Source organism: Notamacropus eugenii, chromosome 3 (genome assembly GCF_028372415.1).
Source record: "Notamacropus eugenii isolate mMacEug1 chromosome 3, mMacEug1.pri_v2, whole genome shotgun sequence".
Classification (NCBI taxonomy): Eukaryota; Metazoa; Chordata; class Mammalia; order Diprotodontia; family Macropodidae; genus Notamacropus; species Notamacropus eugenii.
Window position 1 is genome coordinate 467895817 of NC_092874.1, and position 16399 is coordinate 467912215.

Sequence of the window (16399 nt, forward strand, 5' to 3'; positions counted from 1 at the left end):
TTGTGTGCCCCTGGGCAAGGACTTTCAGAAACCACAGTGGGCTCCATGGTGTGATGTGAGAGAGAAGCTAAGGGGTTTTAAAAGTTATAAAACTTTCTTCTCCTGATTGATTAATTATAATACATTGATCAGTACAATTATAATATATTCAAATTTAGAACTTGATGGAGAAATACACTATAGAGTTAACCTCTAATAGTTACCTGAGCTTGCATGTATCCAAGCAGGGGCTCCAGCATTGCTATTTTCTTCTTATACTGAAGAGTATTCAATGCACAGAAATAATGCATCATTGTCTGGTGCTGTTTTTTTCTAGAAGTATATACATCTTCAGTAACTTCATACTTCACCTTAAGATTAAGAAGAGCACAATGACTCACTCCATTTTATGTACTTTGGTAATATCAAGGATGAACTGTGCAGCCATCTGATTTGACAAGCACCAACTAAGTAAAAGGCTGGATAAGGCAATGGACAACCGCTCCAGTATCTTTGCCAAGAAAACCCCAAATGAAGTCATGGAAAGTAGGACAGGACTGAACAAGACCGAACAAAAATGTGAAAGGTGCTATGCCAGGTGTCAGGGATCCAAGGTAAAAAATAGAAGTCCTTGTCTTCAAGGAGTTTACTGGTAGATGGTGACGGCTGTGGTGTAACATTTACATAAATGAATGTCTGATTAGTCTGAGTTTAGGGAACATAATGAACCATTTACTGCAACTGCACCATCAATGATTTAATTTTCGAAAATGAAAATTAGAGAATGAAGAGTATAATTTATGTTAGTATCATGAGCAAAATATGCACTGGTAGAAGAACAGAAGGAAAAGAAGCTCAGGCCACAGAACTGGCCTTTTTGCACTGCTAGCATACTTGTTCCCCTATATGATGAGGATAAGAATAGCTGGAATGCTTTTCCACTCATGAATATCTCTCCTACCTTGTATTCCTTGACAATAAACAAAAATTAAGCACTTTCTATTATAAGACTTCATTTTTAGCCATGGCAACCTTGGGCAACTTACCACCTTTTGGACTTCAGTTTCCTTATTTGAGGGCCCCTAGACTACATGAACCTTTCCAGCCCAAACACAGATTTAACTCTTTTTTTTTGGTGACATGATAGCTTTTCTGTGCCGACTTTCTCATTAAACAGGTACTACTTGGACTGAAAATGGTCACTGTGAATCCTCAGGAGCACAACCATGAATACTGACCTTCTGTGTGCCGGCTCTTTGTTTCAGTTCATTTGCTTTGTAATTATCATAATGTCAATAGTTGCATAAATGATGTTGTTCTAGAATTTCAAGGTTTGTCAGGTGTTTTAACATGTATGATCTTCTTTGATCCTCTTAACAACTCTGTGAGGCGGGTACTATGGTACCCACTTTACAGATGGGGCTCAGAGAGGCTGACTGATTTGTTCAGGGATGTATAGCTAGGAGCCATTTGAGGCAAGATCTAAATCTTGATCTTCCCTGAATCCAAGCCCAGTGTTCTTTCTGTTATGCCATAATAGAGCTTTCTCAACTTCCCCACTATAAAGCTATAGGGATAAAATACAGTCAGTGTTATTTTTTATGTTAAATTTCAAAAATAACTCCAATGGAAAACAAAACCTGTCACTTTCCCTTTGAGTTCTTTTGTCCCTGTGTCACAACACTTGTAGTAGTAACAATAAAAAGCCTTAAAAGCAATAACACAGAAACGCCCCTGGTCTTATCATTTTGTAATTTTGCTCAGTGATTGCAGCTAAGTGACTTCCCTTCTCTGGGTGTCAGTCTTCTCCTCTGTAAATGGGCCAATATCTTGAGGTCTGCCATTCCTGATGGTGTGCCTGCCTGTCAAGAACCACAGCTGACAATCAGAGCCAAGTGATGACAACAGGGCCTCCAAAGAACCAGAGAGAATGAGTTTTATTAGCCCATTTTGGCAAATGAGAAAACAAAAGCTCAGAGTCTTAGTGACTTGTCCATGGGCACATAACTGGTGGCAAGGTCAAGATTTGAACCCAGAACTTCTCAAGCTCATCTCTTCTATATCCCAAGTTGTCTCCCAACTTATGCAACAAAGATGCAGAGAGCCCATGGGATATAGAACAAATGAAGCTATTTCTTTGTAGTTTGCTCCTTAATTCAGACCTTCTTCTCTCTTCACATTTTTAGAGGATGCATGAGATAGAACACTGGATCCAGAATCAAAAGACAGAGGACTGCATTCTAGCTTTACTACCTGTCAGCTGTGTGACCACCATCAAGTCATTTTAAATGAATAGTGCAGTGGACAGTGTTGGACTTCAAATCAGGAAGACCTGGGTTCAAATCCTGCCTCAGTCACTTACTAGTGGCGTGACTCTGGGAAAATCACTTAACCTCTCTCAGCCTCAGCTTCCCCATTTATAAAATGGGGATAATCATAGCAATTATCTCCCAGGTAATCTCAGATCAAATGAGTTAACATGTCAAACACTTTGCAAACTCTCAAGGGATATAGAAATTGCTATTATAATTTTAAGTAGGTACTATGTGTTTATTAAATAATCATAATTATTATGATAAAATGGGGCTAATAATACCTGTATTAGCCTTGTAGGGCCTCAAGGAAGGTACTCTGCAAGCTCTAAGGTACTTATTTTGTGAGTTACAAATGTCTATCTGTGGAAAGAATGAAAAGTATTTATCAAGGGCTTACTATGGAGCCATGTCCTGTGTTAAGTGCTTGGGGTACAAACAGAAAGAGAAGGGCATCCCTCTCCTCAGGGAGCTCTAACTGCAGAAGACAACACGTGCAGGAGCACAGATGAAAAGGCTCGGAAGTCTACAGGAGCGGAACGCGACTCCTGTATCACAGTGGAGGTTCAGCTACATGGTCAACAGCTCAATTTGTGACTCTAGTCTTTCAAAATTTTAAAAAATGTAAAAGTCATTTTTTTTTGGCAACGCTTTGGTGAACTGTTTGTTCACATGACTGCTGATACCTGAAATGTTATTTAATTTAGAGGTCATGTTAAAAAAAAACAACCAAATCAATGTCCTGGGTTAAAGTTTTGGAAAAAGTTATACATTTAAAATATTATAAATTGTGATAACAATAAGTCTTTATTATGGGGAAGACAGGAAATTCATAGGTTAAGAGCATTAAAGCAAATAATATTTTCTTTTAATCATTGAGTTATTCTTTTAAAACAAGAAAACCTAGCAAACTTATGATACACACACAGTAGTTTATGTGACATTAATTCAAGTATCCAAAGAATACATATCAAACCTTGTCATTTTCTCTTTTTTTGGACAGTCGGCTATATCTGTTAATTGCAGCATCATGATCTGGAAAACAAAAATAATTTATGTAACAGTATTACCTTGAAAAGTCTTGAGCACTTGAAATGTTCTAAGAGTACAATTTTCCTCAAATAGGAAAAAATCGTATGATTTCTCTCTTCCCAACAAAAGGCTTTGTCATTATGAATAAATTCTAAATTACATTTTTGCTTTTTACCATAGCCAATAATGTTTTTTAAAAATATGAAGTAAATTTCCTGTCCTTTACTTACTAAATCAACCAAGTTTTGATACTATGCTATATTAAATCACAATCTACTGGTTATCTTCCCTATGGTAACAGAATTACTCTTAAGAACAGATTTAATTTTTTAAAAAATCTGGGCTCATTTTTTTTCTCAGTTTCTTACTACTATAATGTTAGAAAGCATTGGGCTAAAAGACTTTTTGATACTATACATGTAGATTTTTGCTAGCGAAAAAAGATTAAAATACATAGGGCTTACCATTGCTGGCAATTTGAAACACTTCCTTTAATGTTAATATCTCTGAGGAGAAAAAAAATACAGATCTGAGAATTATTCCTGCTTAATATACAAACAGACATCCTGCTACATTCACATATTAAAATGTTTTCTAACATACTAAATTCATTCCTAATTTTATAACTAAAATCTCAAATGTCATTTTTATAGATTAATAGAAAGTGCCATAAATCAATAGTTCCACAACCAGAAAAACAGCTTTTTACCAGATCAGCCATGAAATTCCAAAGCAGATTTAGATAGACAGCACTTTGGAATGGGGCAGTAGTGGTGTAAGAAAAGCAAGGATGGGTGGGAGATATAATCAGTGTTAGAAGTATTAACATAAATGAACATATTTACTAACAAACATTCTTAATACATAGTATGCTATCATCTTTACCTATCTTTTAAAAAACTATAGATTTCAAAGACAATACTTCATTGGATTAGCATGGCCTGGCTCCTTGTTTAATTTATTATACACAGCAACTAATGTTTGAAAAATGACTTAGAGCTAGCTAGCACGTGAAAAAATTAGGTTTGTTAACTATTCCTTTCCAAGCTAATCAGGGAGAAACTGTTTAAGTCTTTTCTCTGCCCAGTTTTGACACTGAATTTTCCTTAATTTCTACCACAATAGTATATTCTGCTCCTAAGATGCATTTTTTTAATCTGTAAATGATTTGAGGACTTTTCTGTCAATTTTAACACTGATTCACTCTGATATTTGTAGATTACAGCCACATGTTAAGTGTCTCTCTTAGATGATAAACTATTAGAGTAGAATTAGATTCAGGAAATTTTATTGCTACAATAACTAGAAGCCCAGTTAAAAACACATGTATGCACACATTGCAAATAAAAAAAGTAAATTGGTAGACAGACTGACAATACATTTGAGTCTAAAGTAAATGATAGAGATCATGGACAGGGATGCAGAGTGACAAATATTTTGCAAAAGTAAAACCACTGCTAGAGTTAAGAATTTAAAGTTAGTTTACTTCTATACCTTTTAGATCCCTTTCTTTGAACTGGGAAATAGGAAACATCATAGCATCAGCAAGCTGAGTTGAAAGTACTGCATGACAGGAACTTAGCTGGCAAGAAAGGAAAAAAACCAGGTCATATAAATTCAGAAATACAAATCTACACATTTAACTTGTTTTGTTAAGATTAAAGTATTTACCTCATCAATCACTTTTGAAAACTGCTGCAAAGTAGAGCTCATTACTTCATCATCGCCCCCTAGTGGAAAACGCTGTGAAATAGAAAAAGAAACCAGTTATAAATTCTCATTTCTCCTGGAACATGTAAATATCCATTCTTAACATGTTAAAAAACAATGCGGCTTTTGCGCTACCAACGTATTACATTTTGTTTTATCCTAATAACTTTCCAATAAAGACCTACTCGAATATCTTGTCACAACATGGTGGTGGATCCTGAACTCTCCAAGGTTATGCCAGAAGAGGGCACATTCTGGTAGGTCTTCAACCCTGCTGGAAAACTTCAAGAACAGGGCTAGCAATGGGCTGTGTCTGAAGACGGAGGGCAGAAATCTGGCTAATGCATGATGAATTTTTAAAGATCACAAATGTGGTAAGACTGTGATCTTGGTTGGTGAAAGGAGCATTCACACCACACAATATCAAAGTCATTCCTGAAAATTACTTAAAATATGAATAAACCTAAAAGAAAATCGTATTATTTTTAAGAATATTATAATTTATATGTCACTAAAAAACACGGCTTTCCTCAGCTACCTTAACTGTAAGATGAAAGAACTGGGTCTGCTCAGGCTCTACCATTCTTTGACTGAGAGGCAGGAGAGGATAATGGAAAGATGCTAGACTTGGTGCTAGGGACACCTGGGTTCCAATCTAGTTTGGTCCTTCCTCTGTGTTAAAGTGGACAAGTTCCATATCTTTCTAACCCTCAACTTCCTCATCTGCTGGATAGGGACGATAATACCCAGGATAACAGTTACTTAACAGAGTGATTGTGGGCATAAAATGAGAACATGTATATAGATGCTCTGAAAGTCTTGAGGTGCTATGTAAATGCCAGTTATTGTTATTGCAATACCATCCCTAAATAAGATATTTGAGCTAATATTTTACATAATATTTCCATGGAACTCTCTCTAGATTTGGGATTTAAAAAGGCTTCCAGGTGACTGGTATATACTGTACCTGTTTCTCATATTCTTTTAGAAGCTTTGATGTCAGGTGTGTTGCTGCGCTTAATTCATTCTACGGAAAAGAGAATGGTATTGATATTTTCAAATGGTAATGATTAAAAAGAAAAACTCAAAAAACGCAAAAGTTAAAAGTGAGGATTGTTAATCTATCCAGCAGCATGGTATACTAGAAAGGGCATTAAATCCAGAATCAGAGGGATTTTGATTCTTCTACCTAACACCTGTTAGGTAGAAGTCACTTAACTTCTCTGCGATTCAGAATGTTTTTCCTCAGTAAAATGAAGGTACTACCTAAATGGTCTCTGAAATCACTTTTAATTCTGAGTCCTTTACCATTATCATCTAATATCTGCCTTTAACTGTATATTTTCTAAATCTTAAAGTAATTCTTTAAAAAGCTCTAATTTCTGTTATATTTCCAGAAAGTTAGACATATGCAATAATACATATGAAATACCAGTTCTGATAGCATTACTGGGATTTTAAAAATAAGAGAAAAATAAGCAAACACCATAATAATAATAATAATAATAATCTTTAAAAAGCAACAAACGAAAGAGTAAGTCCAGAGTTAAAGGAAGGGGGTAGAGGGTGGGGAGAAAGAAGTGTTCCAGTTTCTATCAGCTCCAAAGAAACTGGATCAGAGAATTAAGGTTGACTTACAATCTAATAATGAATGAATTACAGGAGCATTATAGCCTGAAACTTTCCTTCTTCATTAGCTAATACTAATGATCTAAATTTACAGTTACTCTCTTATACAACTTCTTTCTCTCTGAACAAAATCTCATGTTTTACTGCCCCCTTTTCATTCAAGTAAATCAACTTTAACTCTCACTCTAACCTTAAACCAATTACTGGTTAGTACAGTGAAATGGAATAAAGTAACCTTCAAATCCTCTTCTCTTCCCACTCTGAGAGTCACTGGTTTTACAACATACAATGTATGTGAGGAGTTTTCTTTACACTTTATTAGCTCTTTCAGCCAACATTTAGTGGACATTCCAAATATAAAAGATATTGTTATACAGACATACCCTACCATCAGTGCTGGTAATTAATATTACAGCTGTCCCCCAAAGGTCCTTTCAATATTATTCTTAGTATATTATTTAAAAGCTCCCATTGTACCCCCTTCCAGCATCATTCCAAGACCAGCCCACACTAGTGTCAAATTTGTTTCTGTCCTTCTCTATAGAATTATTCAGTGGTCAGAGTATTGTACTCCAGGAAGTTCACTGATAAAAAGCCCTATTCACAAAGGAGTGTCAGCAACTAGCTGCTTCTGGGATAGAAAGGGAAAAAACAAAACACTTTTCAGCACAACTTTTTCAAGTTTCAAAGTGTATTGTTAATGTATTTTTGCATAATGGGAAGATCTTTCTCATCCATTAACACACCCAAGTGAGCTGCTTGAGTCACATGGAAGACTGAGTCACATGAGTCTGTGGTGGGAGGAGCTTGCCTAACAGATACAACAGGAAGGGTGGAGCAGAGCTGAGAGGAAGTTGGTCATAGCAGTTAGAGGTGAGGGACAGGAAGGAAGCAAGCAGGGAGCTGTGAGTGTTCATTTGTGGGAAGGCCCTAGCAGGGGAAAGGCTGCAGGATGGTGGCACCCCTTGCATTGTTATTGTTTATAGATTTTTTTGTTGCTATGATGAATCTGGTTTTCTCGTGTTTAAATAATGTTTTGGTTCTGTCTTCCATGTGGAGAATCTGTCATATTTATGATTCAAAATTACGCAGGCATAGTCAGAGCCGCCATTCATGCTGTAAATATTGCGTTGGTGCTACGCAAAGTCAGTGTTATCACAGCTGGCCTAGTCCTCCAGCTCTGAGCCATTACCTTCTTTCTACAGTAAGGCCTGGCACTTTTCCACTGCCTTGTCCCTTTGGGGTGATGAATTTTTAAAAAGAAACAATATTCATTTCAATTAGATCTAAACTATATATTTAAAGATTTCTGAGAAGAATCAGCCCCTTTTCTCATATCCTTCTAGAAAGTTGCTGGAATCCTTACTTTATTCCTTAATCCCTCTGTAAATTGATGCTTAGTTGTGTGACCCTCATTTGGGGTGTTCTTGGCTGAAGTAGTTTGCCATTTCCTTCTCCAGGTCATTTTACAGATGAAGAAATCGAGGCAAAGAGAAATAACTTGGCCAGGGTCACACAGCTAGTAAGTGTCCGATTTTATCCGTTCTGCCACCTAGCTGCTCACTGTAAACTCCCCTTCCCTAATCAGGTTTACTTCTTGTCCTATTCCTACTAGCTGATGCCCCATATATCGAACTTGTAGTTCGATCTCTATTGTCATCTGATGTTCCATTATATAGATAAAAGTTCCCGTTCTCCTCCATTGGCAACCTACCACATGCAAAGTTTCTGGGAGGCACTACACATCCCTTTTTCCCCTTAATATGGGCTAGATTTCTCTAAAGAACAAGTTTAAGCTTTTAGAGTTCAAATTTCTTTCATTTAGAACATTGTTGCTATGGAATGTTATAGAATGAATTACCTCCTGCAATGTTGTTTCACTTAGTCATGTTTTTGTGGAGTCAATTAGGAAGGATATGCCTGTACTTCAGAAAAAAATAATTTAATCTTAATTACTGCAGAATGCAATATATATGAGTTACTGAAATGTGGGCTCTGTAGTTTAAGATATTTGTACTAAAAGTGCATTAATATTCATATTTAAAACTCTGGTCCATTCTTTACCTGTGCATCATAAATTCGACGCATGGCTTGATATAACTGATTCATGTAATTGGAAATAGCTGCAGCATCTTCTTCAAATACACCCAGCAGGGACCGTGTCTGCATTAAATAAAGATAAACAGTTTATATTTATTAAGAGGTGGAAAGAAGTCATTTGAATTTCAAACAGGGATATAAAACCCAAAGCTCTAAATATGGAAAGCTCAGTAATTCTCACACAACAAATCTTCCTGATCAACAGTAACTAATGAAAACATTACCATGAAGAAAACAGCAAAGAACAAATATTCAAATGATGTGCAGTTCTTTAGGGTTAAGTTTTCAGCAGAAACTGACTAAAAGCATCTAAAAATCCACCAATCATACTTATTACTTGTACATAAATTAAGTTTTACAAACTTTAAATTAGACAGTGAAAACATATGAGAAAATTGTGAACATCTTACAATTAACTTTTCTGTATGATTAAAAAGTAATATGTTCTTGTTAATCAAATATTAATATTAATTAATTGATATTAATAATTGATATTAATATTTATTTAAAATCACAGATTGCGGTAAAAAATATCCATCAATAAGTTTAAAGGTCAACATGATGGCTCTAATATATTCTTAAAGCATGGCCAGGTAGGTTAGCCAAATAAAGTTAAATTGTCAGACAGTTATGAGGGGTCAGAGGCAGGGCCTGAACCCAGGCCTAGTGGATCCAAGCTCAGCAGTCAATCCACTATTTATCAGTATCCCTGAATTGTAATGAATAGAATTAAAACCTTCTTTTGATGAGTCAGGTGCCCCTTTAGGACTTTACCTCAGAGTCATCATTTAGAGTAATATTACAGCATTGTAAATGTGCACAAATGTTGGATTAATGGATTTTTGGTCAATATAATGATACATAAATAAAAATTTCTTGGAGGTCAAGTACCTGTTGACTCTTTCAGTAGCAAAAATGTAATTCAGGCCTCATGTAAAACATCAGTATTAAATTTTTCCTAATGAGCCGTTATCTAGAGTAGGAGCCGCTGGAGAAGATTCATCTACTAGGGTTTTATTTGTTGAACCTTCTTATTTATTTACTAAGGGATGGACTTAACATATTATTTGAAGAAATAATATTTATATTTTTGAGGACTTAAGGAACAACTTATATTCTGGTTACAGATGTCAAAAGCAGGAAGTATCTATTAAAAACCAATGATAAGATTTAGGCAAAAGAAATTGTTTGTAAAGTATGCCAAAATCCTCAACGCTGTAAATTTGATTAGTACCATCTAGCTCTCTATTTTGACAGAGGAAGTTCTCTCTCTCTCTCTCTCTCTCTCTCTCTCTCACACACACACACACACACACACACACACACACACGCACACGTATAAAATTTAAGCACTTGCCTAAGATCATAAAACAAGTTAGTGATGTGTAATTACAGTTCACGGTCACAGTACTACACCTTCCAGAGTATAAACAGGTTGGGTTTTACAGACTTTTACGGTACCCTTCCCCTCCTTTCTGTAAATACAGTTAGAGGGAAAAAAATTAGGAATGGTTTTGCAGTTAAATCTGATGTAGAGTTGATTTCACAGAAGTTGAGCCCTATCAGTGTTAAAAACACTGAATAAATGAATGTTTCCTTAAAAGTACAAGTAAACTGAGTATGGTAATTGTGTTACTTGGCAGTGACTTCCTTGTTCTATTATGATTATTATCTATGTCTATTCTTTTCTAAATTATAACATTTCATTTTAAAAGATTGCTTTCAAAAAAAAGGAAAAAAAGTTTCTAAGATTATCTTAAGATTCCTCATTTCAGGTTAGCTCTGATTAGATGGTTTATGGATAAATGCTGAGAATTGTTTAAATTTTTTAAAGACAGTTAACCAGCCAGGTTTTGAGTTTTTTCTTCCCTTTTCCCATTTTAACATGTCCTTATTGTCCTTCATGTACTGAACTCCTTCCCATACAGTATCTCTGAATATAGTTTTCTGATTGATGCCAAATCATTAATTAAAATAATTAATGGATATGCTACATAGTAGTCACATAACTGACTGCAAATGGAATGTTTTCATCTTCCCTCTTCTCCTACTCCCCAAACCCAGTGGTACAAAGTAATAATATTTAACTCATAAGACCTGCTCTAGATTTTGAAAATAAAACAAAAAGAACTGTTCTGTTCTAGCAACTTTCATATCTACACAAGTAAAAATAAATACTCCAAAGTGTAAACTATGTTTAGAGTTCAAGACATAAGCTTAAAAAACTCCTTTTCTTCACCTCAGTGTGAATATCTTGCTAAAGAAATTATGTAATAAAATCTGAGCTACTCAGTTTTCATGGGACTTGTATCATGGATAGTCTGATCAAAAGATAAAATTTTTATGTTTACAGGGTAAAAGAATAAAACGACCAAACCACCATACATAATCGATATCAGGTAAGGCATTTAACTCTTTTTCACAACCGCATGGCCGTCCTTGTTGTCTTCCATAACTGATTTCCTATCTCATTTCCCAAAGAAGTTAGTCCCTACTTTCTCCTTAAGCCTTTGTTCCCCATGTACTCTCTACCTGTCTCCACAGAGATGGCCTCCTACTTTAGGGAGGAAATCAAGGCTGTTGGGCATGAGCTGCTTCTCCCATTTTCTTCATCTGAAACCCCTTGATGTCATTCTCCATTCTCCTTTTGTCCCCTGGTCTCTGTCGATGTAACTTTGGTCCTCACCAAGGCTGACTTCTTTACCTGTGTGAATGATCCTATCCCCTATTCTCTTCTCTGGCAAATAGAAATCTTAATTATTCCCCTTCCTTTCCTCTCCTCTCCTTCCCCTCTGTAACCTCTCCACCAACCACCTATCTAGCCTTCAAACATGCCCAAGTCTCCCTCATTCTTAAACCTTCACTGGATCTGACCATTCCCTCAAGTTAGCATCCTCTATCCCCCCCCCCCCCCCCCCCTTTTCAGGCAAACTCCTTGGTAAAGCAGTCTCCTGCTGCCTGCCCTTCTGCTCCTCTCATTCCTTAGCCCTTGACATTCGGGCTTCTATCCTCATCACTCACCTGCAGCTATTCTCCAAAGTTACCAACTATCTCTTAAATGGTCTTTTTTCCATCTTTATGCTTCTGTACTGCATTAGATACAGCTGAGCATGCTCTCCTCTTTGGTATGCTCTCATCTCTGTCTGATCTCCCCTCCATTTTCTTTGCTGATTCCCCATCCATGTCACACTGCCTACCTGTGGGTGTTCCCCAAAGTTCTTTCCTAGTTCTCTTCTCATCTCCTTCTAGTTTCTCTCTCGGTGATTTCATCAGCTCCATGTCACTGCTCAGCTTCAGTTCGGAATCACCAACTACCTGGTACACATTTCAAGTGGGATGTCCTAGGGGCATCTCCAACAGGCCCCAAACTGAACTCACTATCTGTCCCCCCCAAGCTCTCTGTTTTCTTCTCATAAGTTCACACTGGCATTATGCTATACTGCTCACTCACCCTCAACCCACACAGCCAATCAATCGATCAAATGCCAAATCCTGCTGTTTCTACCTCCCTAACATCTCTTGAGACTATTTCTCTTTACTTTATACAGCTGCCACCTTAGTAGGCAGCTTCAGGGAGTGAGAAGGAGAGAGTGGATAGGTGCCTGGGCCTAGAGTCAGGAAGATGTAGTCTCAGATACTTAGTACCTTTGGTATGACCTTGGGCAAGTCACTTATTCTCTTTTGCCTCAGTTTCTCAGGGGTGTGAAGATCAAGTGAGATATCTGTAAAATACTTAGCACAGTGCCTAGCAAGGTGCTATGCTAGCTGTTATAATATTAACAAATGTTAGCTATTACCAGTATTAGTTCAGGTTCTGGTCACCTTTTGCCTGCTTATTACAAAAGCCTGCCTTGTCTCTCCCTACTTCTCCTCACCCTACACAGTGCTGCCGAAGTGATTTTCCGTAAGCCCTGTGACCCTCCCACTCAATCAACTCCAGTGGCTCCCCATTGCCTCTAGAATATAAAATCCTCCTTAGCTTTTCCACAAACAAGGACTAAGCTGTCTTTCTAGCCTCACTAGATGTAATTTCCTTCCCTGCACTCTGTGATGCCACCAAAGTGGCTGTTTGCTCCCCATCCCTGAAATGCATGCCTTCCTCATCTTGGCCTCAGAGAATCCTTCTCTTCCTTCGAGGCAGTATAGCTCAGGTATCACTTTCTACGTGAAATCGTATTCAACAAGTTTGTATTTCTTCTGCATACACTTATATTTGTACTTGTTGTTTTCTCCACAGCCAAGAGGGATTATTTCAGTCTTTGTACCTGTATCTCCAGGGCAAGGCACATTTATTAAGGAGGGCTTAATAAATGCTTGCTGATTATCAATAGGGATAGAGACCTCTGATTCAATGTGTGGCAGGAGCTCCCAGAGAAGACCTTCCTTTACCAAGGCAGGGGTCCAGGGGTTTGCCCAAAGTCCCTCAGTCAGGATGTCAGAGGGTAGCACTTGGATCCAAATTTTTCCAGCTCCAAGACCACTTATCTATCCATTATGCAGCACTGCCTTCATATGATCCTAACAGATCCCTCTATAAATTCTGATCATGTACTACGTTACACATTACATACTAATAGCAGACTGAACCCAGAGAGGTTTGGACAGATAGGAATGTTACTCAGGACACCCCATAAACTCAGGAGATTGCTTCCCTCGCATCGGTAGAAGCGGACCAGAAACGCATCATCAGGCAGGCAGCGGGTCTGTACAAACTACTTTCCTGGCACTGACGCGGGCTTACAAAACCCCGTCATGGGGGCAGGTTCTAGGCTCCAGAAAGCGTTTCCGCCCGATCCGAGGGCATCCCACTCCTTCAGGAGATCCGCTCCAAGGGCCGCGTTCCGACGACGTCTCGGCTCTGCTGGGACCGTCCCCACGGCAACAGGCCCCCGGGACGGCCCATCCCCCAGCACCGCCCAGGTACGCGCGCACCTGGCGCGCCGCCGGCTACCGGCAAGCCCGAGGAGGGGGCGGGGAGGCGGCCCCTGCCTCAGTTTCCTCCTCGGTGACTCGCGGATAACGGCGGCAGCGGCGCTGCGGCCCGAAGCACGGGGTACACAGCAGGAGCTCGATGAAGGCTCGCTCGGGGGGGCCCCCAGCCCCCGAACATTCCCCAACCACCAGGCGGGGTACCCGCCCCCACGGCACAAAGTCACAGCGGGTCTACCCCGGCGCGGGGGCGCGGTTCGGGTCACCCCAGAAAAGTGGGGAGAAGGCGGTGGGGGCCTGCCCCCGGGGCTGACGACGCGGACCGGCCGGGAGGTCCAGCCGCCGCGGGCGCCCCTCCCCCATCGTCTCTCGGCCAAAGTTGGGTTCGCAGCCCGGGCCTCGCGGGGGCCCAGGGAACCCCCCGGTTCGGGGCCTCACGGCCGCGGGAGGAGAGGGAGGAGGAGGGGCGCGCCGGGCTCCGGAGCCCAGCGGGGGGCGGGAGGAAGGGGCCGGGCCCGGACACCTGGGGGCCGAGGGGGCAGCGCTGCCGCCGCCGCGCCCGGACCTCCCTAGGCCTCGCGGGCCGCCTCACCTGCGGGCTGTCCTCCAGCGTCTCCTCGATGGGCAGCTTGTCTATGCCCGGCATGGCGGCTGGCGGGCGGCCCGGCCCGGGTCGGGTCTGGACCGAGCTGAGGAGAAGGCGGCGGCGGCGACAGTGACGGCGACTACGACGGCGACAGCCGCAGCCCGAGCACCCTCCGCCCTCGCAGGCGCGCCACCGACCGAACCGGATCCGGCCCCGCCCGCCCGTCCGTCAGTCCGTCCTCCCGTCCGCCGCCGCCGCCGCCGCCTCCTCAGCCGCGGACGCCGCCGCCGCCTCGGATCCCGGGGAACGACCGCAGGGGGAAATCCCGCCCCTCTGCCCCTCATTGGCCAGGCCCGGCCAGATGCGCCGTCCATTGGCTGGCGGCCACGCCAGTCTGCTAGAGCAAAAAGGGCGGGGGCGGCGGGCGGTCTCGAGACGTTGGGCCTAGCGGAGGAGAGGCGGGCGGGGGGCGAGGGGGGGCGGGGCATGCTCTCCGCGCTCCCGCGGCGCGGGCGCGAGCCTCCCTCCTCCCCCCCGCCCCCACCCCAAGCCCAAGGACCTCCCGGCGCCCCGCCCGGCGGGGAGGTGGGGCCCAGGCGGGGTCCGAGGCTCGGGATGCTCCGGGAGCCGGGGGCGCGGCCCCCCTTCACCTCCGGAAGGGACCCGGGCGCTCCCCCGTCATTCAGCACCCTCCGCTGCCAGCCCTGCTGGGCTGCCCACGCGCGGGCCGTGGGGCGCGGACTCCGCGCCTCTGTCTGCCCCGTGCCCCACGCCGTGCCCTGGGCGGGTGTGGAGGGACACTCCTCCGAGCTTGAGTCCGCGATGGGTCCGTGGAGGAGTGGCGCCCCGACCCCGCCTGGACCTCAGGGCCTCCGGGGCTGGGGGCCGCCCCTGCCCTCGGGGGTGCAAGGCCTGGCTACCTCTTCGGTCAGTCCGTCCGTCCATCAGTCCGTCTGTCAGTCCATCAGTCCGTCGGTCCGGCGCGCTCGCTGACAGGCGGCCGCCCGCTCAGGACCGGGCGCTCCCCAGCTCCTCTCCGGGAGGAGGCCCGGGGTGGGGGCTGGGGACGGGCCGGCCGGGTGTCCCGGCCCCCTGGGGAGCACCCGAGGGAGGAGGGGGCTGCCTGCGGGTAGCATCGCGTCATTCCGTCTTCAGGACGCCCCGGAGATGGGGTCGTTTTACAGGGGAGGAAACTGAGGCACGCACGGGATCGTGGTGGGCCCGGCTGCCTTCCTGCCCTTTGCTTTCCACTCCTTCACTGGCTGGGATGCCTCCCTGCCCGCCCCTGCCCCCTCTGCCGCAAGCAGTGCCAGGCCGTGCCCCCAGACCACCCAGCGTGCCCTTTGCTTTCCTCTTACCTCACCTTGGTGCAGCTCGGTGCCTGGCACACACCAGGTGCTTAATTGATGCTGATTGGCTTTCCCCGACTGAGCCCAGGGAGATGGCACGGTGGGGCCCTGGGAAGCCTGGTTACCTAGGCCACTCTTCCCTTGGAAACTCCTGGGGCAGACTGCCTGAGGGCTTGGCCCTAAAGACACCCTTGGCTGTGCCAAGGGGTCAGAAAACCCTGGCAGTGTAGCCCTCGGGCACCCCTATAACCCTAGAAGGTCTGATGGGCTGGGAGAATCAATCATTCGATGGATCAGCATGGATTATGCCCCAGGCACTATGCTAAGTGCCCAGGGAATACAAAAGTAGGCAAAAGGCAGTCCCTGCTTTCAGGGAGTTTACAATGAAATGGAAAAACCAAAGGAAATAGGGCAAGTGTTTGCTGGGCTTATGGCGTCCCAGGAGTGCCCCCCCCCCCCCCAGGTGACTGGGACAACTGTGCGAGCTGGAGATGATCAGCAGAAAGAACTGGGGGTACTCCCCTGGAGAACAGAAGACTTGAGGATGGGACGTGACTCTGGCTTCTATGCCTTCCTCAGGAAAGTTCCTTGTTTTACTGGAAGCCTTCCCAGTGCCTTCCCTGTGTTAGCTTGCTTGGTATAGATTTGTTTGCCTGTTGTCTCCCTTGTTAAATCGTAAGCTCATTGAGGCCAAGGACAATTTTTTGCCTCTTTTTGTATCCCCAGTGCTTATCGTAGTGCCTGGTGCCTAGAAGGTGCTTAATAAATGTTTA

General features: G+C 42.9%; 1 protein-coding gene across 1 annotated transcript in view; it reads right to left on the bottom strand.

Annotated features, from left to right (window-relative positions):
- The window catches only part of APPL1 (adaptor protein, phosphotyrosine interacting with PH domain and leucine zipper 1), a 46852-nt gene extending 32245 nt beyond the window's left edge, over window positions 1-14607 (bottom strand). Inside the window, exons 1-8 of the mRNA XM_072598855.1 lie at window positions 14284-14607; window positions 8727-8825; window positions 6001-6060; window positions 4995-5066; window positions 4818-4905; window positions 3788-3829; window positions 3268-3326; window positions 204-350 (exon numbers count right to left, since the gene is read on the bottom strand). Of these exons, the coding sequence (XP_072454956.1) occupies window positions 204-350; window positions 3268-3326; window positions 3788-3829; window positions 4818-4905; window positions 4995-5066; window positions 6001-6060; window positions 8727-8825; window positions 14284-14337 (621 nt within the window). The 5' untranslated portion in view covers window positions 14338-14607. The remainder of the gene's footprint in view (window positions 1-203; window positions 351-3267; window positions 3327-3787; window positions 3830-4817; window positions 4906-4994; window positions 5067-6000; window positions 6061-8726; window positions 8826-14283) is intronic.
- Between the last annotated feature and the right edge of the window lie 1792 nt (window positions 14608-16399).